The sequence below is a fragment of the Thalia democratica genome, chromosome 1 (genome assembly GCF_965202585.1).
Source record: "Thalia democratica chromosome 1, ktThaDemo2.hap1.1, whole genome shotgun sequence".
Classification (NCBI taxonomy): domain Eukaryota; kingdom Metazoa; phylum Chordata; class Thaliacea; order Salpida; family Salpidae; genus Thalia; species Thalia democratica.
In genome coordinates, this window is record NC_139165.1 from 15,642,843 (window position 1) to 15,669,727 (window position 26,885).

General features: G+C 27.4%; 1 protein-coding gene across 1 annotated transcript; it reads left to right on the forward strand.

The window, feature by feature from the left end:
- Positions 1 to 1,198: 1,198 nt before the first annotated feature.
- On the forward strand, positions 1,199 to 26,107 carry LOC145843876 (uncharacterized). The gene is made up of 12 exons (XM_082951139.1): positions 1,199 to 1,335; positions 1,779 to 1,864; positions 2,366 to 2,585; positions 2,749 to 3,745; positions 4,851 to 4,998; positions 20,938 to 21,027; positions 21,358 to 21,614; positions 21,909 to 22,085; positions 22,378 to 22,648; positions 22,803 to 23,059; positions 24,018 to 24,185; positions 25,809 to 26,107. Exons 1-12 carry the CDS (start codon positions 1,253 to 1,255, stop codon positions 25,938 to 25,940), a joined length of 2,886 nt encoding a protein of 961 aa, XP_082807265.1. The 5' UTR covers positions 1,199 to 1,252; the 3' UTR covers positions 25,941 to 26,107.
- The last annotated feature ends 778 nt before the right edge of the window (positions 26,108 to 26,885 follow it).

Genomic DNA, 26,885 nt, shown 5'->3' on the forward strand with positions numbered 1-26,885 from the left:
AAATTTCTGTTAAATTTTAACCCACACATTCAAGTTTTATCATTTGAGCGGTTTTATTCAAGTTAAAGTCATTGCTAGTTACAAGGTGCTTTTTACTAGTGGTGTTTTTTTTGTGATGTGCTTAAGCACTGTGGAATTTTATAAGAAAATGTTTTTCATTGTTGCGATTTCAAGTATTTTTCCTGTGAGAAAGAAGTCTAACTTGTAATGTTTTTTCTGCTCTAGTAATTTTAGGTTGTAGTTTTAAATTTCAGCGTTTTTTACTAAAAAAGTTTTTGCTTAGTTTTATTGCTAGTTTAGTAAAACTTATAAGGTTTTATTTTAGATTTTGTAGTAAAAAACTGTTGTTTTATTTATGTTTTTTTCCGCTCTAGTAGCTTTAAGTTGTGGTGGTTTTACTACAAAGTTTTCTTGGTTTTTTATTAGTTAAATTGGTATTTGTTTTCAGTTTTATTTATAAGTAAAAAGTTGTTTTGTACAATCTTGTATCAAGTTGAGCAAAGTTGCTACATTTTTTAAAATTTTTCTAGGCATACTTTCAATAGATACATGTTTGTCTAAACTGTAAACTGGTTCAAGTTATTCAAAGTAATTTTTTTGTAAGAAAAAAGGTCATTAGTAATGTGTTTACTAATTTCCTTCAAGCTCAATTAGTCAAAAGTTAAAGTATAGGTGTTTCTTCTTCTTATAAAGTTTTACTCAATGGTTGTTTTTTGTTAAATATATTTACAATTTTTTTTTGCAAAATAAAACAAAATTTTATAAAGTTTCAAGCAAAACTTATAGGTCAAAAGATTTAGTTTAGGCTAGTAGTATTTTTGGTGCTTTAAAGTTAGTTTTTAATTTTTTAATATATTATTACGTGTATTTGGTTTTTGATTATTTAATATTTTAAAGTTTAAATAAAAGACAGCTCGTTACAACTTAAAAAAATATTAAAATAAATATAAAACTCCATTCTAAGTAAAAAATCAGAAGCTAAAGTTTTAGCTTACAGTATTATTTTGGATTTTTTTGCTTAGTCGAACTTTTTGTTAAACTTTATACTTTTTATTTTTATATTGCGGTTCAAATATTGTGTTACATTTACAGCTTAGCAAAAACTGCTTAGTTTTTCTTTCGACTTTTTTAAACATTTACTTTGATTAAGTGTAAGTTTTTTTAAACTGACCTGAACTATTATTAGGTAAACTTTTATAGTTAAAATACACAAATAAAAATATATTGAACTAGAACCAAAAGTACTTGGAAAATGATAAAAGACGAAACAATAGCATCTCGCACAAAGGGCAATGGTAAAATAATTACTCAAGACCAAGATAAAATGATTGAAATGTCAGTTTAAATTATTGATTTTTGGTCATTTGTAGAAAACAAACGCTTTTATATTTATAATTCATCTCGCTAGATACTAGTTAAAGCCAGTTTAAACTTGAAAGCTTTACAGTTTTTTTTTGACTAAAGTGATATGCTTTGATAATTAAAGTATAATTTATCAGTTTTTTATATAGTATAAAAATATCTTTTCATTAGAAAGCAAAGCTTTTAAATGAAATTTAAGATTTCATGAAAGCTGTATAGTTTGAAAAAGAATTTGAGTTTATAACATAAAGTTTTAACAGTATTTTTATTTACTGCTTGTTCAGTTTAAAAAACGTGTACTACTTATTAACGTAAAAAAATTAGAACAAAATATATTTTTTGATAAAAAAACTGTTTGATTAATTTGTTTTTAAAAGCTGTTTGTATAAATAATTACTTAAAAATTATTTGTACAGAAAAATGCAAGAAAACAACTCAAATAGTGGAAAGATTGTAAAATCCAGCAGTCAAAGCAATTTACATTCCTTTTCCAATGGAAAAGGTTTGTTTTGGTTTTTGTTTTGATATCTCGTGTAAAATTTTATTGATTTTTTTTCTTGAAGTTTTCAGCTGCGTAAACAAAAATTTAATATAAAGTTTTGCTCTTTCTTAATTTACGATAAACTTCAAAGACATTAGAAACGTAAAATTAGTATTGTTTAAAACAAAAACTGATACTTTTTAATTATGCTTTGTTCAAAATTTAAAAGCTTTTATTGATTTTGGATCAAATGATATGAAAATATTTACACAGCTTGTTTATCAATTTTTAAAACAGTGTTCATATCTTTTACGTAAAAATTTAAAGGTGTTGTTTATGAAATCTTAATGTCAACTTCAAAAGCTTTTCGTTTTTTGTGTTTTGCTCAAAACTTTTGTATTTAGAAGGTTTCATTGGTTGTGAATGTAAAAATATTAGTTTTTCAACTATATTTCTCCTTAGAAAGCTACTATATTTAGTTCATCTAATCACATTTACTTAATTTTTCATTACATGTTTCAGCGCTCATGCATAAAGAAGAAAAGAAAATTGTAAAACCTGAAAACTTTTTTAAGCAAGAAAAGCCCGAGTTTTTCACAGATTGCAATGGAAATGCAGTTAAAATAAAAAATGAACATTTGATAAACCTTCCAATGTTCGAAATATGTGAGGGCCTAAGTTTGTTTGCTGAAAAAAGAAAATCGAAAAAAGTTTCTACTAGAATCGATGACATTATGGCATTGTAAGTATTTGAATAACACTTTTTTATTGTAAGCTAAGAAAAACAAAGAGTATCATCTTTCTGATAATTAAAAAATACTTATCTTAAATAATAAAACTTAGTTTTATGATCTTGTATCAAGTTTAAATATTATGCTCACAATGAATAACTATTTTTCTTTCAGAGCAACGCAGAAACCCATTGCAACGAACAAAATAGGAATAATCGGCGAACCAGGGTCAGGAAAATCAACGTTACTCACCATGCTCAAAAGGGAATTAATTGAAAAAGGACATTTCGTTGTACTTTTGCAGCTGGACAAAATGAATATCAAGAAAAAAGTTACTTTATCTGGTCTTGCCAGTTTGAGTGAAAAGTTACCTGAAGAAAAAATTAAGAAACTTTTGAATGACGATTCTGGTAAAATTGTCTGGTTGATTGACGGAATTGAGTCACTAGACCTTGACGAAGATTTTGAACTGACCAAAAAAGAACGTAAAAAGATCGATGCAAAAGAAAGCAGAGAAGTCATTAGCTGGGTGAGACTGCTTTTATCCGACAAAATTGGCGGGAAAAGTTTGAAGTTCGTCGCTCTCAGGCACTCGACGCTGCTCACTGTAGGGGAAGTTTTCGCGCCAAAAGTCAGCGTTCACCTGGTCGGATTCGACGACGTGTCGCAGAAGTTTGTGGGCAAGAGCGTGTCCAAGGATCGGTTCAAAGAGTTCAAGAACACTTTTAAGATCAAGAGCGGCTCTGTTAACAAACTGACCCATAACCCGTTTGTCTTCGCGAAAATGATGTCCGATCCCAACTCAGGGGATTTTTTGAGACCCGAAACTAACGAGTGCTTGCTCTTCAACAAAATTTACAGCTTAATAGAAACTTCTAAAAAACCTTTGAAAAAACAGAAGTCTTCGAAAAAAGATCCGGTGAAGTTTAAGAAGAAGATTTCAGAGAGGTTCGATAAACTGATGTGTAAGGCGTTCAGGCACAACAGAAAATACATCACCTTGGAAGAATTCAGGTCTGACGGGAGATTCGGCAAGGTTCAACTGGCTGATTTTGAGAAAGTGTCGAGGGTTAGGTTTTCCGTCCCTGGTAGGGACGATATCGTGAAAGGGGAATTTCCCTTGAGTTTTGATTTCAAAGAGGGAAGCGTCAAAGTTTACTCAACTGTTCAGGTAAAAGTTTTTTATAATTTTTTATACAAAGTTTTGTTTTAACTAGAAAAGCTTAATACTTAAATAAGTAAAATATACTCTTTGTAAAGAATTTTTTTTGTATAAAAATAAATTTTTTTGTTTTATTACATTGTTGTCAACAGAACAAAATAATTACATTAAAAATTTGAATTTTTTGAAACTGTTTTTAAACTTTAATAAAATTTAACTAAAAACAAAAATCTTTTAAAGCTGTAAAATATTTCTACAAAAAAAAACTTAAATTCACATAGCTTAGAAATTTCATTTCAAGTAATCATATCTAACTGTATTCAGTCTCGATATGTTAAGGTGCAAATAATCTTAAAAGAGTAATATTTCTTTTGAAATACCTGATTTTTAATATAATCATCAAATTTTCTAACTATCATACTACATCGTTTTTTTTTGAATAATTTGAAATCAAGTTACTTATGTAACTATTAAGATAAATTTATTTTTACCCTACGATAAAAATAAAAATGAGCCGTTTTTTTTATTAAAAAAAGTTTTTTTTTGCAAGATTATAACTTTATGTTCAAAAATCTCTTATTCAGTAATTTTTGTTAAAAGCTTTAAACATTATGTGTTTAATTGTAAATCACAACACTATGGGCATTAAATTGATTGAAGAGAATACGAATAAAACAAAAAAATATTATTAATGTACCTTTTTGTTTACTTTATGGAATTTGTTTTAATAGCTACTAAAAATAGCTTAATCTGACCTAATAAACTCAAAATAGTAAATATGAAATGTTATTTTGTTTCTACTAAGGAAAAAAATTATTCTTCACCAATCATAAGTGTGCTACTATAATTCAATTACCTCAACTAAGAAAACGATCTTGATAAATAAACTTTTTAAGCTTATATACTGTGAAATATTGATAAAACACATAAAAAACCAACAAATTAGAAGCTTATTTAAAAAACATAAAAGTGAGCTTAATTATACGATAACCGAAAGGTTTTTACGTAAACTAGATTCTAAAACCAAACATTTTGAGAGCTTTTCTTTTATCGCTTTTAAAAAAATATGCTATTAGTTGTAAACTTACTACTATGTAAACAAAAAAATTTTCAGAGTTTTCACGTAGCTAGACACATAGCTACAAAGCTGAAAATAGCCAAGTTCAAAAAGTTACTTGACAAACTGTTTGTTGAGAATATAAAATACAGTTATGTGAGAAGAATTTTGTGTGGATTCGTTCAAAACGGATGGTGCTCTAAAGGTTTGTTAAATAAATTTCAAATTTAATATCTAATTAATTACCTAAATACAATTGAAAACAGAAGCAAAAACATGTTTGATTACTAAATACTTTTAATTTTAAGTCGTGTTAGAAAGTTTGATGTTTATGTAAACCTTAATTAAGCCGATGAGCTGTTTAATTTAAATATTAAAAGCATAATGTATAAAAACCACAACCAAAAAATGCTTATTTTCTAAACAGTCTAAAATTTAAATTAGAAAAAGTTCTTTTGCTGAAAACGGGTTACTTAAAATATTTTAATCGGATTAAATGTAACCGTGTATCAAATATTATTTCGAAAAAGTATAAACCGATATAATTCTGAAAATTTAAAAAGTTGTATCTTTGAAATTAAAATGAAATACAAACTCAAAGCTGACGGATTTTTCGACTCTGTATTTAAAAACTGTTATAATAAAAACAGTTTAAATAAGTCTAACAGTAGTATATAAGTTTGTTTAGAATATATATTTTAAATAAAACAACATTAGTTTTGAAGCTTTACAAGCAGTTTATGCTGAATTTAAAATATATCTAGACTTACTCATAAAAAGTCATTTAAAGAACAAATTAAAACATTTTCTTAACAAAAAATAAAACTGTTTTAAATTTTGGTTGGGGCTAAAACTACCATTTTTTAGTTTTTACCTTAAAAGTTTTCGGTGAAAATATTTATTTTAAATAAAAAAGCAGATAAGAATTTTAATGAGTGTATTATTCTATGAAATTGCATAAATATTCTTAAAAAAAATTGCACTTTATCTTTTAAGTAAAACAAAATATTGAACATTTAAAATTTTATACAAGTTCAGGCTGATATTTAAATGTAGTATAATATTTCCAAGTAGAAAATAAAATTATAAATAATGTTATCTTTTATCCTAAATAAAATCTGCATCAAACTAGAATGTTTTCCGTATTTTAATATCAACCTGCAGTCGAAAGTATTTAGTTGGGTTTTAAATTTTTATCTGCATTTGATACGATCATTAGCATTCCTTAGGTGTTTCTCTAGCTTAAGGGTTATGAAACTTTCGAAAACAAAATACGCTTGAAAAGCATTTGAATACTTTAAAAATAATTAGCTTTTTATATTAGAAAAATTAAATTTATTTTAAGTTTGATGATTTTTATACTATATATAACTTTGTGATAATTTAGTTTTTGTCCAAGAACTATCTTTAAAGTTTAAATTGTTACAATAAAAGTTTCATAAAAAAATTTCGTTAAATGAAAAAAAATTAAGCTGTAGAATAATTTCAATTATTAAAAAAGTAATAAGTTTCGACAAAAATATTTTGATAAGTATACTAGGTTTATACCTTGTGCAGTAACAAAAAATGAACTAAACAGAAATACAAATAAACTATTATAACCTTATGTTACAACTATTATACTATTTTAAAAAAATTATCTAATGTTGCTTTGGAATTGTGTAGAGTTAATAAAAAAGTTTTTTGTTTGATAAGTAGTTAAAATTTGAATAAACTGTGTGGTTGAAATTTTATTCTTTGCTAGTAGGTGTTTCTTGAATCGTAAGTTTTCAAAACGAAAATACTAAGTGATAAATGTTTACTAAATAAACAAATATTAGAACAAAGTTGCATATATGAGAGATAGTTTATTCACTTTTACACCCGAATTGAATTAATTTCAGCTCAACAAGCACAAACTTCTTAGTGACTTTGTTGATTAACATGGTTTTTGTTTTACAAAACAGTAAAAGTTTGAACGTTCATACCAATAAAACTTTTAAATAAATTTTTACTTAAACTCAAAATTCATACATCAATTTACATCAATAACAACCTGGTCAAGTATTACAAATTTAACAGTAAGAAGCAAACAGTTTTGCTGTCTATATCATGTTTAAAGAACAAACAGTAAAATAATAAGTAGCGAACTGAAATAAAAACACTGTTTCAGCACGTACAAATACTACCAAATTATTTAACAAAACTTAAAAAAAAAATTTGAGTTCTTAATAACTTTGTGTTGTTGTAAGATCGTGCAAGTCTGATAAAAAAACTTTAATCTAAAAATTAAATTTTTGAAGTAAATTTAAAAATTAAATTTAACATAACTTTTTGATAAATTTACCGTAATGAAGTTCAACACCTTACTTTTTTAAAAAATTAACGAAACTCCATAGCATTTACTTATTGTGAAACTACTTTATAAAACTTTCATAATATTTGTTAGGAGACTGTAGTTTACTTTTAGTTTAGTAAAATTTAAGTTGTTGTTTTGTTGCTCATACGTCCAAACAAAAATAATAAAAAAGAAATGTTACAAACAACTGTAAACTTCAGTTTTTAACCCAAGTACTTTTGAGTATTAAGTTAGTCTGTTTGATTAGTTGTGTTTTTAATGTTTTTCGATAAAAGTCCGATAAAACGTTTATAAAAATGTGAAATAGTTTTAACAAAAAATTAAAAAAAAAGTATGTTAAAACTGTACGCAATATTTAGTTTGAATAAAATCTTGTTAGAAAGAAACATTAAAATTAAAGTTTAAAGAAAATTTAAGTTCAGTTAAAAAATTCCTAAACAAAAGTTAGTATCCAACAAAAGCATAACAAGTTTTACTACAAAATAGAACATAAGCACCAATCGAAATAATAATTTGCATGAATATATTAATGCATCTCAGAAAAAATCAAACTCATGATTTAATTAGAAAGACATTTAGATTGTCATTTAAGTGAATGAAATAAAAGAGTAAAAATTATACACTAAAACATCGAAAAATAAAACATAAAAATTATAAACAACCCATCACGACTTTCCATTCAAGTGTCTCTGCGTAATATTAAAAACGGTGTTTCCCCTGTTCAAAGCATTCAAAGAGCCACCGCGGAACTTGAAGGGGAAAAACCTCTTCCGATAGTCGTTGTGGGAGCACATTATCGCCACGAGGTTCACCGTGACGTTGACCGACAGAAAGTAAGCGTGCCAGTAGCTTATCGTGCTCTTGACTATGACGTAAACAACGAACATGACGTCGCTCGTGACGAACACTATCGAGGAGCAGCCGATCCGCTTCACCACCCGCTTCATGACGACGCTGCTGCTCCGCATCCCGTTCCTTATGCTGGGGCTTTCCCTGATCAGCTTCGAGTGCCTGGTCAGCTTCAGGATTATCAGGGCCAGCACGATGAGCTGCAACGCGCCAATCAGGAGGCTCGCCCCGATGTAGAAGTAGTACCCCACGCTCCCGTCCGTCAGCCCCTCGTTGCAACTCACCGTGGGGTGCTCCTCCGCCGCCGAGTAAAAGTACTGGACGGTGAGCTTGGACGCGGAGGCGACCACCACGGAGACGCTGACCGCTTTGAGGAGAAAGTTGTTCTCGGACGGCTGGGGCCGGGACAGCCCCTTGAGCCGGTCGTTGAAGAAGAGGTGGGCCGCGCAACGGGTCACGGCCGTGCATGTGAGCTGCGTCATGCGGAACGGCACGCACTTTTGCGCCTCCAGTGTCGGGAAGAAGGCTTTCACGAAGGCGACGCTGAACTGCACCGTGTTGAGGAGGGCTATGGAGCAGGCGAAGAAGTTTTGCAGCCGCTGCGTCCGGTTGCGGAGCTTGTTGTACGAGAAAGTGAACACCGCGACGAACAAGTAGAAGTTCACCTGTGAATAGTTTTTAATGGCACACACGTAACAAGTAAAGTAGTTTAAAAAAAATCAAGCTTTACGCCTTTTTAACTTTTACGCTGCCAAAGCATTGATCAAATTGTTATTACGAACAGAATTTGTTTGTTTACTGCTGGAAAAAAAAACCTCAGATGAAGTTCTTTCATTTGCTAGACCAGCGATTCTTAACCTTTTTTTTTATGATTTACTCCTTTTTGGAAGGTTATTACCAAATTCACCCCTTTTATGAAGGTAACAACCAAATTTACCCCCAATGTACAAAATAGTGTTTAATTTTGAAAAAAAAAAATTAAGTATATTATATAGAAAAAATCATAAAATTTAAAGAACTTATAAAAAAAAAATCAGTTAAATACTAACTTGTAAACTAAAATGACAACTAATAAACATTAATTTTAAAAGTTGTAATAAAAAAGTTTACCCTCTATAACAGGATAATTAACCTCAAGGGGTAAATTTACCCCAGGTTAAGAATTGCTGATTTAAACAGTCTAGAAAATCTACTAGTTCTAAACTGTTTTGTTTGAAAAAAAACTGCTGAAATCACACTGTGTTAAACATTAGAAACAGTTAAACTCTCATGTTTCTGAAATATTTTAACAGCAAAAGCACAAGCAAAAAAATGTGAAAGAACTCACAAGCCCCAAGCCACCAGTGCACAGCATTTCAAGTTGGCTCACTTCTTCAGACGCATTTGAACTGTCACCGCTGATGAGACTGAACTGGTTTATTAGCAACGGCATTTTAGCTGAAAAGATTGAAAAACAACTTTCAAAAGCTAAAAATTACACTGCTTAAAAATACAAAAATTAGCTATCTTTATTTAATGTTGACATGTAATCAATAATTACGAAATATAAATCTAGCATCGAAAAACTTTCACTTTAATTAGAAATGATATTAAAAACATCGAACTAGTTGTAATTTATTGTTATTTAAAGTTTGTTTAAAGTTAAGTCTAAATCAAAAGTGATTAAAGAAAAAATTTAGTTGCAAAAAAAAAATCTTGTTTCGTCCACACTGTACTATACTAGATTATTGCAACAACTAAGTTGAAAAATTAAGTTTTAAATAAATTTCAACTAAGACCTACTGTAAACTCAACCCCACAAGTTGTAAACAACAACAAGCTTTTAAACAAAAAGGGTAACGTTTAATAAATAAAAAAACTAAAATGTGAAGGTTATTTCTATCTAGCTCAGCGTACAAACGCATCTGAATCCATTTTGACCAAATCCTCTCTATATGTTAATGAAATAAAAAATACAGCTTCTGCTATGACGTGTAATAAAAAACTGAAGCCTATCAAATTAACTGGCTGTGTTGCACAAAACAGCTTGATTGACTAATGAAAGTGTTGAATTTAAAACTTTTTGTTTGTAAGGCAGTCGCTTATACGTAAGTCTTCAGTGTAATACTATACATTTACTACTTGAAAATTTATTTTATTTAGTTTATCTTTTTTGAGAGCATAAAATTAAATATTCATATGGAAAACATTAGTATTGCTTTTTAATAAAATTGAAAAGGAATACCTGACAGATTATAAACAAAACGATATTGCTTATTTATGGTGCATATTTGTATAACTTTCAACAATCATAATACTATTTTTTTTGAAATCTACTGCATATTAAATATTTCTAAACATCATACTCCAATGAAAAAAGGTATACATGTATTTTCGGTATGAATATTTGTATGAGTTATTGTAAACAGTGTAATTTGAAAAATATCAATTAAATAGTATTACAACACTCTTTCATTTACGGTTTTTACTGTTTAGTTATATGTTGTCTTGGACAAGACGTTAAAAGGTATCCAAGTGGTGTGCGACTTGATAACCCTAAAGTTTCTTTTTGTGTGCCGGGACCAAATGTTTTCAGCAATTGTTTTGTCGTTCAATAAAAAGATAATAACATTTTTAGTGAAGTTGAAAATTTAAAGCTTTGATTTGTTTGTATAATAACCACATTGATTAGTTGTAAAACGGGTCAATTTTTGTTAAGTGTTTTGTTTTGCTTACAATTCGTTTAACATATTTTGAAGTTTTTCAGTATATTAAAAACTTTCAACTTTGTTTTTTGAGTTAGCAATAGCTTACAGTTTAAAAAAAATATATTATATAACTTAAACTAAGTTGCTCTAAATGTTTTTCTTAAAAAAATACTTTGTAACTTAAATCCTTTGTTAATAAAAATTTGATTAACCAATGAAAATGCAGTTGTGACAAATAGGTGTTAAAAATGTTAAATATATTATACATAGTTATTATAATTTAATAATAGTTTATAATTAATTTATTGATTGCATTAGATCAATTGTAAAAGTAAACTGTTTATTTCAAAAGAAGATTTAACTACATAGAAAAATAAAAAAAAAGTAGATCTAAAAAATCGCATGATAGACACGTAATAAACTAATACCTGATTCAAAGTATACTATATTTTTTTTCTAAATAAAACTTAAAGAAAAATATTGTATCTAGGAAAAGGTGTAAGTTTATGGTATATTGGTTAATTATAAAAGTTATTTTTCTTTATTCAGTATTAATTTTAAGTGTCAATTTCAAACAACTTTAAGAAAATTTGATATGATTTTTTTAAAAGTATTCCGATAAGAATATTTTGTTAATACCAGGATGAAATTTTGTAATAATCAATTGATAAATTTGTTATAATTTATACTTCAGCAAGCTAACACTAAGACAGTGAGTGTCTAAAACTAAATATAATAATAGTAAACTCGTTTTTTTTTTCTTTTTTACTACATTCATGAAAAGGTTCTGATAATTAAGATTAATATTGTGACTATTCAAATAAAAAGTCTTCAATAATTTTCACTTGTGTTTAGAATATAACTTATTCTTAGCTCAGTTTTAAGCGTTGTTTTAAAGTTTAAATGAAAATATGCTTTTAAATACTATAAACGGTAAATAAAAGAAAACAATATTTTTAATTAAACTATTGGGTTTTTTCAATGACACTATAAACATTAGTACAAGTTTTACAACTTTATACAATTGAATGTTTTGAAACAAAAGGTAATTATCATACTTATTTAAGTTTTAATGTTTTTTGTATACATTTATTAATCATTTCAATGCGGTGTTTTTGAAATTGTGCTATAAGAAGTTGATTTTATATTTAAACTGCTGTTTTTTAAATTAGTTCTAAGAGTTGGTTACTTTTTACTAAAGTTTAGTTTAACCTTTAAACTTTTAATTTTAAAGTTTCAATTAATTACCTAGCTTAATAAGAAAAAAAGGGTAGGACTTTTTATGGGTAGTTTTTTTTTCGAGCAATATTGGGTACTTTTCATGAGTATAATTGCAGCAATTTTGCAAAAAAAAGGCTCCAATATTTTCATGACGTCATAGCATATTTTGGGTAGTTTTGATTTTAAAATTATACAAAAAAGTTGTAAAAATACGTCGCGCTGAAAAGTAAATTGAACAACTTTACATTTAAAAATTCTATATAAATGGCTTCATTAAAAGCCGTACTGCTAGTTTTTGGAACTTTATTTTTGTAAACACAAGAACAAGCGTCTCTGTTTATAAAAAATACGCTTTCTATGTAATTTTTAATTGTAAACAAATTCAACCACGTCTATAGATATAAAATAAAAAATAATTTTAATTATTTACTAAGTTTAAACGAAATGCAATGACAATTATAAAGTGGGTTGTTTTTAATTTATGTGTAATTTTCTTTGAGTCATGTGTAATTTTTAAACTTATTTACTAAGCTATAACTACAGAAGAACACTAATTAAACTGTAATTACTAGTAATTTTGAAATTATACATTTGAAACTTATTTAACATGATACAATAAGACTTCTTCTATGTTATGATTTTCGTAAAAAACATACTTGACCAATTAATATAATGATTAAAGCCGGTAATGTGATGTGTATAGATAAACTAAAATAAGGCATAAATAACCAATTTAGTTTTAATTAAATCTAAAGAGACTACTCTAATTTTGTTTAGAAACAAAAACCTAGTAAAGTTTTAATTTATTGTAAGCTGTTTATCATAATTATTTAAATAATTCTTTAAACAAGCCATAAGGGTTCTAAAATTTATTTTTAACAAATTTTTTACTTGCTCTTATTTCTAGTTAAAGCTTAAGTTAAAAACTGTAAAATTATTCAATTATAACTATAACATTTTATTATACTATAAACTTTAAATCGAATTCAAAGTTAACTTTAGTTGTATACAAAAATAAGTATCATCTGTAATTTTAATTGATAAATATAGAAATGAAACATTTTCGCATTTGTTAAAAATTTATTATTTTAAACTATATTAATTTTTTCACACACACAACAACTTAAAAAAAAAACGTTATATTTACCTAAATGTTTAAGATTCATATTTTATTATAGAACACAATAAAAAATTCACTTATCTTAAGTATTCAAAATAATCCGAACATATTTTGAAAAAATTGTTTTTTAAAAGCAGAAAACAAAACATCTATCTTTAATACTAAAACTAAATGTGTTGAAAAATTAAAAACAGGTATATAAATCTAAAACATACAATCTTTAGTATAACAAAAAATGAAATATCATTAGTCCTAGGTAATATTGTTTAAAATAAGCAATTTTCGGTTATTAATATTAATACTACAGAAAATTAACACAAAAAAATCTAGTTTAAATGTTTACTGACAGTTATAGATCATAAAAAAACACAAATCTGATTTTATAAAACAAGCAGTTGAGTATGTAACCATGATTTACTTTTAATTATATGGTCAAAAATTAAAATAGACTAACTCAGATTAAAATTTCTTTTTACAACTGAACTAAAACAGCACTTAACAAAAACAAAGTTAAATCTAACAAATAAAGAAACTAAAACGAAATACTGAAACATACACTCTTTAGTATAACAAAAAAAAATGAAATGTCATTAGTCCTAGGTAATTCTGTTTAAAAAAGCAACTTTTAGTTATCAATATCAATACTACTTGATATTTAAACAGAAAATAAACACTTAAAAATCTAATTTTAATCTTTACTGACAGTTATAGATCATTGAAAACAACAATTCTGATTTTATAAAATAAACAGTTAAGTATGTAACCATGATTTACTTTTAATTACATCGTCAAAAATTAAAACAGACTAACTCAGATAAAAATTTATTTTTACAATTGAACTAAAACAGCACTTAACAAAAACAAAGTTAAATCTAACAAATAAAGAAACTAAAAAGAAATACTAAAACATACAATTTTTAGTATAACAAAAAAATGAAGTATCATTAGTCCTAGGTAACTACTTGTGCACTAATAATTTATAGAGGCAAATATAGTACTTTAGTTCAATCACAATAAAAGTATGTGAAAAAGAGTTCAAAGAATTTTATCTAAGTGAAGTTCCAAAGTTTGTTTAGGGCCACTTAACACTTGACAAAGTGTACACTTTGACACATATGAGGTTGATAGAGTTGCAGTCAAATTACAATTGGGATCACCCATAGATAGTATTCCAATCTTAAACTAAGTGAATTGTCTAAAAGTATTTGCTTGGATTGTCAAGAACAAAGATGCAGTTGTACAAATAAGAGATACATATACTTTACAATAGACTCAGTACTTTCTAAAACAATGTAAGTGTGAGCACCACAAATGTGGATGGGAGTAGACCACAATGCACGCAGTTGACACTAAATTTGACAATTGATATATACATTAATACATTCTATCCACATGTAAATGGTCTAGAAGAACTTACAGCCAAATTTCTAAACACAGTTTTTAATTGTAAAGCTCTTGGAAACGAAGTAATTATAACAGTTTAATGTTCTTCAAAACTTTTGATACTAACAAATATTGGCAGCCAAATTATTTTGTTATTTTGTTGTATAAGGTAACTTTTTATCAAAAAGCTTTATTTGGAAAAAAAGATTATTTTTCAAAAACATGTTCTGTTGAGTTACTATAAAACCTATTTAAACAACTCAAAGAATATGATTCGATTAAAATAGTTTGGTATACAATAAAACATTCTTTAGATAAAAACTTTATCAGGGTGGTCAATGTTGTTTTATCTAAAGAATTTAAAAGATTTCTGTTTCAGTACAAAGGTACCCAACCAATGTTTTGTAAGAAAATTAGAGTTGATCCATAATCCACCTTAAAAGTAAAAGTTAATACTCTTAAAAGTAAAAAAAAATCAGAGTATAATTGATGATCCAAATTTAAATACCAAGTCAATTAAAAATGTGAAGTATAGAATTAACACCAAGCATAAGGATAAAAATATTGCAAACGATCTAGAGAATAGTTTGAAGAAAATAGGTGATTCATTCAATCTACTAAAATTTTTAATAATCCTATACTTACTAACGTCCATAAAAACTTACCTTCATTGATAATTTTCACAGAGGATCAGTTTGTTGACATGGTCACAGGTTAAGCTCAACTAGGTTCAGTTTTAAGTGTAGACAGAACTTTTAATCTAGGTACATATTTTTTGACAGCTATTACTTTCAAAAACAAAAAAGTAACTTTCAGAAATAATAGTTCTTATCCAGTATTTTTAGGTCCTTGTTTTATACACAAACAAGCCAGAAAAGAAGATCATAACTTTCTTTTCTCTTATATAAAATCAAAAATTTTAAATAATTTTCCTACCTTCAATTTTTCAACCCTATGCTTTGTCACAGATGGTGAACAAGCACTTACAAATTTTATTACTACACAAAGCTTAGGTGTCACATACATACTAATAAAAACATTTATTCTTTAGATAAAAACTTTATCAGGGTGGTCAATATTGCTTTATCTAAAGAATCAAAAGATCTTTGTTTCAGTACAAATGTACAAAACCAATGTATTGTAAGAAAATTAAATTTGATCTAATATAAATCAAAATAATTGAAAATTGAATTTATGTCAAAAATAAAAAAATATTGATGACCTAAATTCAAAGAGTAAGTCAACTAAACTAAGTACAAAACTAAGATCAAGCATAGTGGATTTAAAGAGAAAATTATAGCAAATATTTGTTTATGGTTTTGAAAATGTTCGAGTTGCTCTAACTCTTTTTCTACTACCAGGTTTTTTAGCAGTGCTTTGTAAATGTTTAGGTATTTTGGTGTGACCACTATTGGAAACTGAATATCTAAATGAATTTTTTATAAGATCTTTATAGTGGTTGTTTTTGGCTGCTTTACTGAATGATAGAAATTGATGATATGAAAAAAAGTTTTGAAGCTTATAGTCTCCTTGATCAGAAATTGAATACTTTAAGTTATTATACTGGAATTTTACAATTGATTTTAAATTATCTATTAGTTCTGCAATGTTTGTCTTTGTCCAATTCACATAATTCTTTATTACATGATTAATTGATTCTGATTGATTTGTTGTCAACGGATTTAATAATTTTTTTTCCCACATAGGTTGACTTACATACATAAAAATTTCTTCAATGAGCTTTTTTACACAACTTTCTGTTTTTTTATCCATCACAAAATTCAACATTTCTCCTTCAGTTTGTGCAAAACAGAATATATCTTTAGAATTAATTAAGTTATTAAACTTTCTTTTCATGTCTGTTTTCTGTGAATAGTCCATATTAAATTTTCTCAAGTTATAAATTATGTTTTTATTAATATGTACATGACACCTAAACTTTGTGCTGTCAGGAAAACTTTTGTATATTGAATTTATAAGTGCTTGTTCACCATCTGAGACGAAAGATAGGGTTGAAAAATTGAATGTAGGAAAGTTATTTAAAATTTTTGACTTTATATAAGAGAAAAAAAAAGCTATAATCTTCTTTTCTGGCTTTTTTGTGTAAGAAACAAGAACCTAAAAATACTGGATTAGAACTATTATTTCTAAAAGTTACTTTTTTGTTTTTGAAAGTAATAGCTGTCAAGAAATAAGTTCCCAGATTAAAAGTTCTGTCTACACTTAAAACTGAACCTAGTTGAGCAGAACATGTTACCATGTCAACAAACTGATCCTCTGTGAAAAGAATAAATGAAGGTAAGTTTTTATGGACATTTGTAAGTATAGGATCATTAAAAATTTTGATAGACTGAATGAATCCATCACCTACTTTCTTTAAGCAATTCTTTAGATCATTTGCTATATTTTTTTCTTTAAAGTCCTTATGCTTGTTGTTAATTCTATACTTCACATTTTTTATTGACTTAGTACTTAAATTTGGATCATCAATTGTATTCTTAATTTTTTTACTTTTCAGATTAATATCAACCTTTACTTTTTTGATGGACATTGGATCAACTCTAATTTTTTTACAAAACAATGGTTGGGTACCTTTGTATTGAAAAAGAGCTCTTTTAAATTCTTTAGAAATAACAAAAGTGACTACCCTGATAAAATTTTTATCTAAAGAATGTTTTATTTTATACCAAATAATTTTTATCAAGTTGCACTCTTTGAGTTTCATTAGTGACTCAACAGAACATGCTGCAGAAACTTTAGTAAAACCTGACTTCTGATAAAAAGATACCTTATAATTTTTGCTTTTGTAGTCCCATTCTCCACAATCATTATAAAATCTGAACGCTTTTTTACTATCTGGAAAGTAATAGTTGTCCATATTTAATACAAATTGCACATTACTTTTTATAATCTTTGGTACAGCATCTAGAACTTTGTCACACTTTTCTAAAACCTTAAAAATATCTATATGCATTTTAATTTCAGGATTAGGTTTGACATATATACCATCTATATTATTGACAATATCTTTGTTATCTGTATTATTTTTTAAATAAGGTTGTTGAACATAACAAGATTTTTTTTGTTTTTTTCTTTCAGTAGGCTTAAAAAAGTGTTTTGTGTTATAAAAATTACCACCTTTTTTATTTTTAGCATTAAAATTATCTACAAAATCATCTGAACTATCACTGGAATAAGTTTTTTGAGGCTCATTTTGTTTACTGTTTTTAACTGTTTTAAACAAATTCTCACTTAAACTTGAATCAACATTAACACTAGCATTTGAAAAATCATCACTGTCTTTATCATCGCTGTCAACAATTATAATTCTTCTTTTACTTATTTTAAATTTACTGTTTTGCTTAACTTTACTTACCAAACTAACAAAATGGTTTGGCTGCCAATATTTACTAGTATCAAAAGTTATGGAAGACCAAAAAATTATTATACTTACTTCATTTCCATAAACTTTACAATTAAAAATTGTGTTAAGCATTTTGGCTATAGTATTTTCTAGACCATTTACATATGGGTAGAATGTATTTATATGTATATAAAGTGCCATTGCACTGCATGCAATGTGGGCAACTCCCATCCACGTTTGTGGTGTTCCCACTTGCATTGTTAAAGAAAATACAGAGTCAAATGTAAAGTGTTTGTACTTTTCTCTTATTTGTACAACTGCATCTTTATTTTTAACCATCCAAATAAATACTTTTAACCTAATTTCTTTATGATGGTCTTCAATACCATACAGGGACTGGGAAATAGCTTTAAACAAACAATCCCCAGCCCCTGAGTTTTGGATTGGTATGCAGTCTGTGGGTAACCCTAATTGTAGTTTGACTGCAACATTATCAACCTTTTGAGGTGGTTCAAAGTGTACATTTTCTCGATATGGGTCAAGTGGCCCTAAACCAAACTTAGGAAGTTCTTTTAAAAAAATCTCTGTAAACTCTTTTTCACCTAAGTGTTTCCAAATGAAATTAAATGCTTCTTTTGCCATTTTATTAACTTAACGCTACAAATATACCTGTTAGTAAAACATTAAATTTAGTTTAATAAAAAAAAAATACTTAGGGCTTGGGGAGGGTGGGGTTAGTCTTTTTTGTATAACTTGATCTTACTTTGTTGAATTTTAACTAAGCTTTGAGTTACTTTTTACAGAATTTTTTTATTAAAATATATAGCAAAAACTAATAAATTTAAGGTAAATAACTATCTTAAATAGTATAACAACACTAAAATGATATTGTAAAAATACTTAAAATGTGTTTATAGTTAAATAAATTTATTGATAGAAATAAAAACTCATATACATGATAGACTTATTATATCTAATTAAAACTTTATTATTTTACATGCAGAAATAGTTTAAAAATCATATATTTTTTGGTGATTTTGTTTGAAATACCATATTTTTCCTTTTTTTTTAATTCCACAGACTCAAGGTGTTTCCAGTTTTTGTTTAAACTGTCAAGTTCCTGGATTCAAGGTGTTTTGGCAACCCTGTCAAATCTTAAGGAAATATATCTTTGAATATTTATAAAAAGAAAGAAAACAAAATAAAAGATGACAACAAAAACCTATTGTACTCACTAATATAATTTTTTATCTTAAAAATTTGTTTTAGTATTAAAAATCTGTATAAGGCTACTTGTGGTTTACTTAAAAATCTGTAAAATAGCATCAAGTTGTAATAAAGCTGATCTACACCCTTCCTGTAACTACACTAAGTTTTTTATTGAAATTTTGTTTAATTTTTTCCAAATTTAACATACTTTTTTAATTACAAGTCTTATTTATTTTTCTATAAAAAAAAAAATTAGAATTTTAAGTTATTCTAGGATTTTATACAACATTCCAAGATTCCAATAAACCTCTAGGTTTGATGACCATCACTTTAGCTTTATTACAAACTAAAAAAAAAGCTAGGTTTATTGAACTAAAAAACTTATGTATAACTTGTTTAAATTTTTAATGACTTAAAATCATCAATAATAAACTATAAAGGAAAAATTAAAAAAATAATAGCTTTATTTGTTTTTAGTTTGAAATTGTAACTTACACAAAAAATATCAGAGTTATAAACTATATTTCTATAACTTAAATAACAAAGGGAAATAATTTGTACTATTTCATTGTTTTTATTTATATTTATGCATTTTCATATTTAAAAAATAAACAATGTGAATTTGTCAAAGGCCTGGACAGCAATTTTGCTTTGTTTACAAAGTTTAAGCTTCAAAACTACCCAAAGTAAAGTTAATGACGTCATCAAAATATTGGGTACTTTTTTTGCAAAATTGCTGCAATTAAAAGTACCCAATATTTAAAACTACCCATAAAAAGTCCTACCGAGAAAAAAATAAGAATAGAATTATATTAAGTTATATTAACCAGTTTGAAAACTGGTTACTTGTTCAAATTAAATAGCTTGAAAATACGTAATAATTACATTTTTGTCAATAAAGTGTCGGCAACCTTTTAAAAGAAATACCAATTTTTTTAAAAGCTTTTAGTTGCTCACGGGCCGCACTGTATATGAAAGTCTTTTGCGAGCCGCAGTTACTGCAGTATCCAATCAAAAACATAATTGTAAACCTTACATGTGATATAAAGCATAGAGACTAGAAATTACAAACTATAAAAAATGTAGCCTTTTAAAAATATATAACAGAATACATTTCATTTTCTTTAAATTTATTTAAGTACTTTCGTAGTAAGACTCATCTGAAATAGTTTCTTACTGAATTGGAATGATTACAAATTGAAATAAAATCATACTGAAGTTTAAAGTTTTAAGATATAAAATGACGTAATAATCAAATGTTAAAAATTAAATAAGTGCTAATGCTAAACAAATTTGGTATACTAATAAAACTCGTTAGAATTAAAACAATCTAAATAAACAAGCGATAAAAATTTAAATTAAAACTATGCTTAAAAATAAAACTTAACGTTATTCATTCCAATTCAGTAAGAAACTATTTCTGATGAGTCTTACTACGAAAGTACAAAAATAAATTTAAAGAAAATGAAATGTATTCTGTTATGTTGCCTTTTTGTAAATTTTAACCACATAAACTTCAATTTCATTGTTTGTTTTATTATATGTGTTTGGCTTGAAAATACTTTTGCCTTGCGGGTTGCATTTTTTCCGTGGTCCACAATTTTGTCATCTCCTGGTCACAAAGCACTTTTACTCCTAAATTTTAACTATTTTAGTTCAAGTTTTTCAAAGTGAAATTTTATGACACTTACATATTTCTGAAATAAATTTGTATAGACAAAGCTAAAAGTTTGAAGAAATTTTTTCTTAATCATCACTAATAAGAAAAACTAAAAGTGTGAGCTTTTATTTTCTAGTTATTATGATTCCCTATAAAACAAGGTTTGAGTATTATAAACTTGAAAGTAAATTACCTATGTGGTTCAGAAACCACAAAAGTCGTTAAAAATTATATTAATTTTATAAACTTTTGTACTTTTAAACCATGTAAAATTTTGTATGTGTTCTTTACTTATTATGTTTTTATTTCACAGAAAAATGGACACTTTTTGAAGAAAGGTTTATTGAAGAAGTTCTTTTAAACGTTTGTTCTGACGAGAAGTTAGAGAGTGGAAACAAAAAAGGTAATTTTTATCATGATATATATGTTAAAAAACAGTTTTTCTTTTTCTGTTAAAATAAAATTATTATTATTTGTTAATTAGAACACGAAGCATTAAAAAAAAGCAAATTGTCTTTGTTATAGGAATTCAATAGCAACGTTACAAACAAACATTTTTTTTGAAGCATGTACGTTCCTAGTTCATTAATAAAATTTAGATTTTTTAAAACTAGTTAAAAGAATCACACCTTGGTAGATTTTTAAATTACAAACAAATTATAACTTTTTCTACAATTTGTTCATTTTAGTAAAGATTTATTTTAAGGTAAATTAAAATAATATTATTCTTCAGGCGTCTACGTGTCAGATCTTTTGTGCGATTTATGGGAATTTCCCTTATTCGAGGACAAAATCAAAAACAAACTAAATCAACTTCGCGATCTGAACATCGATCTCACCGTTGACAGTGACGTCACACTGCATAAAGTTGCGAGGTTTCTGAAGGCGTGCGAAGTCGATCTGATGAAGCTGAAGGTCTTGTTCGGGAGAAAAGTCACCAGGAAGGGAATTGAGTTGCTGAACAACTCTGTTGACTGTCACGTTAAAAAGGTATGATGGATATATTTTATTAATTGTTATGTTAGTTATTTGTTTTAGATCACTCTTTATGAGCAAAAAGAATATATTTCAGGTTTTGATCAAATCATTTAATTATTGTATAGAGATATTAAAGTTAATGTTGACAAGTATTAAGTCTTTAGCTAATTGCGGTTGCTTTTTTATTACTTTGTTTAATATTTTTCTTTAAAATTTTTAAGTTGAAACCTGCAGAAACACAAACGTTAAAGCAACAACTACAAGGGTAATTGTTTTTATAGTTAAAAAACACATAATTTTTTCCAGGTAAATTTTGTCACCTACAGCGGAATAAGTGACACAGACGCGCGTTTGCACGACGTTTTGCTGCGAAAAGTAGCTGTAAGATTGTCACTGTACTACAACGACAATGTTGAACACTTTTCTGTTCTTAAAATAGTTCACGGGTTGAGAAGCGAACTGAATAGAAGTCAAAATACGAAGGTTTGTCGTTATGTTTATTAGATAGACTTATTATAGTACCGTGATTAAAATACGTTCATTTTTGTGTTTAAATTAAACTACCATGTTGTCTGCTCAGTATAAGTGAGTTGAAAAATAATTTCCTGACACTAACAAATCGACACTTGACTATCTTATACACTTTTTTATTTACTATATATGTTTAAAATACTATATTTTTGATTTGTGTATACCTTAAACAAGTTTTAGACATTATACAACATTTATAACAACAACTGATTGTTACGTCATACAACCACTTATTACGTCACAGATGGACCACGCTTACGTCGTCGTACACCACAACCGCACCTACCATCTCGTCAGGCGTACAATTAACCTTTATGACGTCACAACCAAAAATAACCACGTTCCGTTCATCGACTCTGAGTGCGAAGAAAAATCAATGTCCTCCAGGGGGAGCCAGAGACTTTCTATGAGCGACAAGCTCGATGACGATGCTGTGTTGTCTCATGACGTCACAAAAGCCAGTGTCGTCACCGTTCCGGTTAATTTGCCCTTGTCTGATGTTCTGATACCTTCGGGTGAGTACCAAAACGTGTTTGTTTGACGTTAAAGTCAAAAATAAAATGTTAAGTAGTTAATGCATTTTTTATTCAAACGTTTAAAGTGATTGCTAAAAAAGAAGAAAAAAGAAAATCTGTAAACAACAAACTTTATTTAAATACGCTTTTACAGTCCACGGGGGTAAAACGATGACGGTTGCCACGAACCAGCTTTTACCGGACTCGAAAATCGATGAAATCTCCACCGAGATTAAGAAGAAGCGGATCACTTTGGACTTGTTCGTTGACAGGGACGCTGAAGCCACCAATTTGCTCGAGTTGTCGAGAAAAACGAAGCTGAACGTCAACACGATGCAAGTGTATTTGAACGAAAACTCGCAAAAATCATTGGACGTTCTGGCCTCAATGACTGAATGCAAAAAGTGCAAGGTTCGTTGAAATATCAGAGTGTTTTGGGTAAAACTAAAAGTAATGAAATAATATTTAGCGAATAATGTGCTAATATTTTGTGGTTTCAAGTACACCATTGCCACTTTTACATTAGTTTTTAGTAAACTGTAAACTGTCAGTGCTATTATAAAAAAAAATTAACTCTTTTTGTCATTTATAGTTATAATTATAAAAAATAGGCTTGTATTGAATGAATTTTTAAAGAAAGCAGTAAATGAATGTTGATTGTAAGTAGTTGAATTCTTAACTGGTTATCAGTTTTGTCCATCAAAAGTGTAGTAAAAACTTCAGAAACAATAAGTATAGCTAGTTTACATGTTTTTCCCATATAGACCTTAAAAAAATACTTAAATGTTTAAAAAAAGTTACAGATGTAAATCATTACATTTCTTGCACGTTAAAAGCCAATAAATTAAATGATATTTGCCGTTCTAAAACCTTTACAAGCAAAGTTACAAACTCTTTAATTTCCCAAGCAAATTTCAAAACCTTATGCTGAAAAGACTTGAATATACAGTTCATTGTTATACTTTGGTACTGTGTATTTAAGGTAATAAATTTTGATTAAATGATAAATTACGAACTTATGATTTACTATTGAATTTTAAAAGTTTAAAAACTTTAAATAAACTTATTAAATTATGTTTAACGCTCCAGGGAAGTAAATTTTTTTTTCACTAAAGACTTCTTAAATTTCACTAAAGTTCTAAAGTAGTTCATATAAGGTAAACAATAAAACTTGTTAAAATTCTTATAAAGATTTTAGAATCAAATATGTACTTAAAACACATCAATAAATTCTTTAAATTTCTTATAAAAAACCAAAGTGTAGGTCATATATAAGCTTTAACTACAAAATAAAGGTTTAATTTTGCCTAAAACATATAAATTTCTAACGTTTAAAACTGTAATCGACAACAATACAGTTCTCTTGCAGATAAGAAACATGGAACTGTACAATTTGAAGCGGAAAGATTTCAACCGCGCGGTGGTGCAAAAGATCGTTGAAATGACAACTTGCAAGCTTTGTTTGAGGTTCAGCCAATCACTAGCCAACACTGAGAAAGACGAGGTTGCTTCATTGGCAAGGAGTATCACTATAGAGGTAGATTTGAATTAATTAATGAAATTATTACTAAAATTCTTTTATTAACTTATATCAAAAAGTTTCTGAAAATAACTACATAAAAGCAAAATAAAACTTACTGACTTACTTTTTAAAAGTTTCTCGATTTGTTTTGTTTGCACAAAGCTTCTTGACAAAACGGGTCTCAACATGCATTAGTATTAAGAGTATTAGCATCGAGGTTGATTTGAGTACATAAAATTAATTATATTACAAAAGTTTAAGTTGAATACATGACACTTACTTACAGAGTTGCTTTCAAAAAGTAACTTATAAGCTTCACGGCAACATTTTGTTTGTAGGTTCTCAATAAAAAACAGCTTGTTAAGCACTCCACACTGGGATCGGTAAACTTTGGCCCGAAAAGCAAAAGTCTGCAGCCCACAATGAGATTTGTAGCTTAAATCATACCTTTATAGAACAATGAAAAGTTTTTTGTGGCAAGAAATTATTATTGCATTTTTTGTTGTAGTTTTGGTTTAAAACAGCAATTTTTATTGACTACTACAACAACTACGACCCGCAAGCAACTTTTTATGGGAAAGCCGACCCCCCTCAGAAAAGCAGTTTGTATGAAAAATAAACACAAACTACTCATAAATAAACCGCTTACACACAATTAGTAGTTGGAGTACTTTCTTAGGAAAATTTCTCGGTGGCACCACTATGTAGAAGCTATATAGTTTTCCGAGGGCTACAGTTAAGTTATCAAAAATAATTGTAGTATTTAGTATAAAACGTTGTTTTAAACCGAAATTATGACAAAATAAGCAATAATAAAGCACTAGTAATTAGTGATTATTAAACTGATAGCCATATTCTAAGTTTTTACCTCACTTTTTACGGGTAGCTTAAAATATCTGCTAGTTGTTTGCATGATGTAGCAACTTGCTAACTTGCATATTTGGTGAGACAGAAAAAAAATTTAAACTTTTAAAAAAATTTTTCTTTACCCTTATCCCTAACCCACCTTACACAAACATAATAATAAAATATCGAAAAACAAAACTTTAACATCTAAAATCAAAATGAAAAGAGTTTTATTCTTTTGCTGACTCAGCAAATCTGCAAATTATTGCTGCATAATGCAATTTGTTTGCAGATTTTTCAAGTTATCCTTTTTTACTGCTTTAATAAGCTACGCACTTAGCTAAAAAAGACAGTAAGCTGCCAACTAGGTACGCACTTTTTAGCCGAAAAACGCTGTGTATCTCGCCGGCCTTGAATTTCCCGATCGCTGTAATAAAAAACCTTTTGAAAAAGCTAGTACATAGTTATTACGTATTTACACAGTGTATTTTTCAGTGAAAAATTTTACGTTAAAATCTCTTTAGAATATATGAGCTTTAAAAAACACCAAATGGCTTTAAAATTAATGTTATAAAACTGACTCAACAATTTCTGTGACTATTTGTGTTTCTAAGTTTATTGCTGTTTTAAAATGTTTTTCTTTATTAAAACTTAAAACTTTATTGTTAAATTAATCAAATTAAAACTATCTGTAATTTACACAATTTTTAAAGTTTAAGTATTTTTTTAGCGCCATACAAATAATAAAAGTTTTTGTTTATTTATTATAATGTATGAAATTGATATTTTTAGGACGAGTTAAAGATAGAAATAAGATTCTGCGACACCAAAGACCCGGTTGTGATAACAAAAGAAAACAAGAAGACAATTGACTTCGCAATGTTAAAGAGTAAAAGTTTCGAAGAGAAAAATAAAGTGAAATGAAATTACAGCGATAATTAGATCTTCGATTGCCAGTGTAAGGAGTAGAGTGTTATTTAATGGAGAACTTTTAAGAAATGTTAAAAGCTAATTTTGTACAAAACTCTGTTGTTGCTAAGATAAGATTAAAAAAAAAACCGCTGTTTGATTTTTTAATGTTACAAACTAAAAGCTCTGTCATTTGAAACATAATCTATCTAGGAAGCATTTTTTTGGTAGTACAACTTTTGTAAGTATTTGAAATTAAACATTGTTTTAGATTTGTACTTGTTGCTACTATTTAATCACTTTGTATAATAAAATTGAATCTAAACCTATATGTTGTGCTCATTTAATCAATTAACTTGAATAACTATTAGTATTAGATACACAAAACGGCTTTTTGATTTTAGAACTTTAATAAAATGTTTATAAATTACCAAAATTTTTTGTTTTAAAAGTAGTACGTTATTAAAAAAATATTTTTTTTTGATTTGTACTTGTTGCTACTGTTTTAATCACTTCGTATCAAAAAAATTTAAAAATCAACTAAGTGTTTTACTTAATTGATAATTTCAAATATTCTTAATAAGCTAATGCTGAAAAATCTATTCTTTTATGATAACAAAAATACTATAGAACTATTCGTTAAAATGATTTTGAAATCAAGCGATTTTAAATTGTAAACACTTTTGATATTTAGAAAATTACAACATTTAATCTAGTAGTATCGTCTTACTACTACTAGTACTTATACCATTTACCAGCAACATAATCAAACACATTTGAAACTTGTTGTAGCTAAGGTGCAAAATCAACAAAAATTACAGTTTAAGGCATGAATCGGCATGCTGAAAATTTGACGTGGAGTTTGTCTTGAATATTTTTCTAAACACTTTAAACTTAATTAAATTAGATTTCGACAGTTTTGAACTTTTAACTCCGAAAAACCTTTTTATTCAAAATATT

What these genes read in the sequence shown, in the direction of transcription:
- LOC145843876 (XM_082951139.1), top strand. Translation starts at nt 1,253, where the DNA reads ATGATAAAAGACGAAACAATAGCATCTCGCACAAAGGGCAATGGTAAA. An exon ending in TTCCTTTTCCAATGGAAAAG is followed by an intron (nt 1,865 to 2,365) that starts GTTTGTTTTGGT and finishes TACATGTTTCAG; the next exon opens with CGCTCATGCATAAAGAAGAA. An exon ending in TGATGTTCTGATACCTTCGG is followed by an intron (nt 22,649 to 22,802) that starts GTGAGTACCAAA and finishes ACGCTTTTACAG; the next exon opens with TCCACGGGGGTAAAACGATG.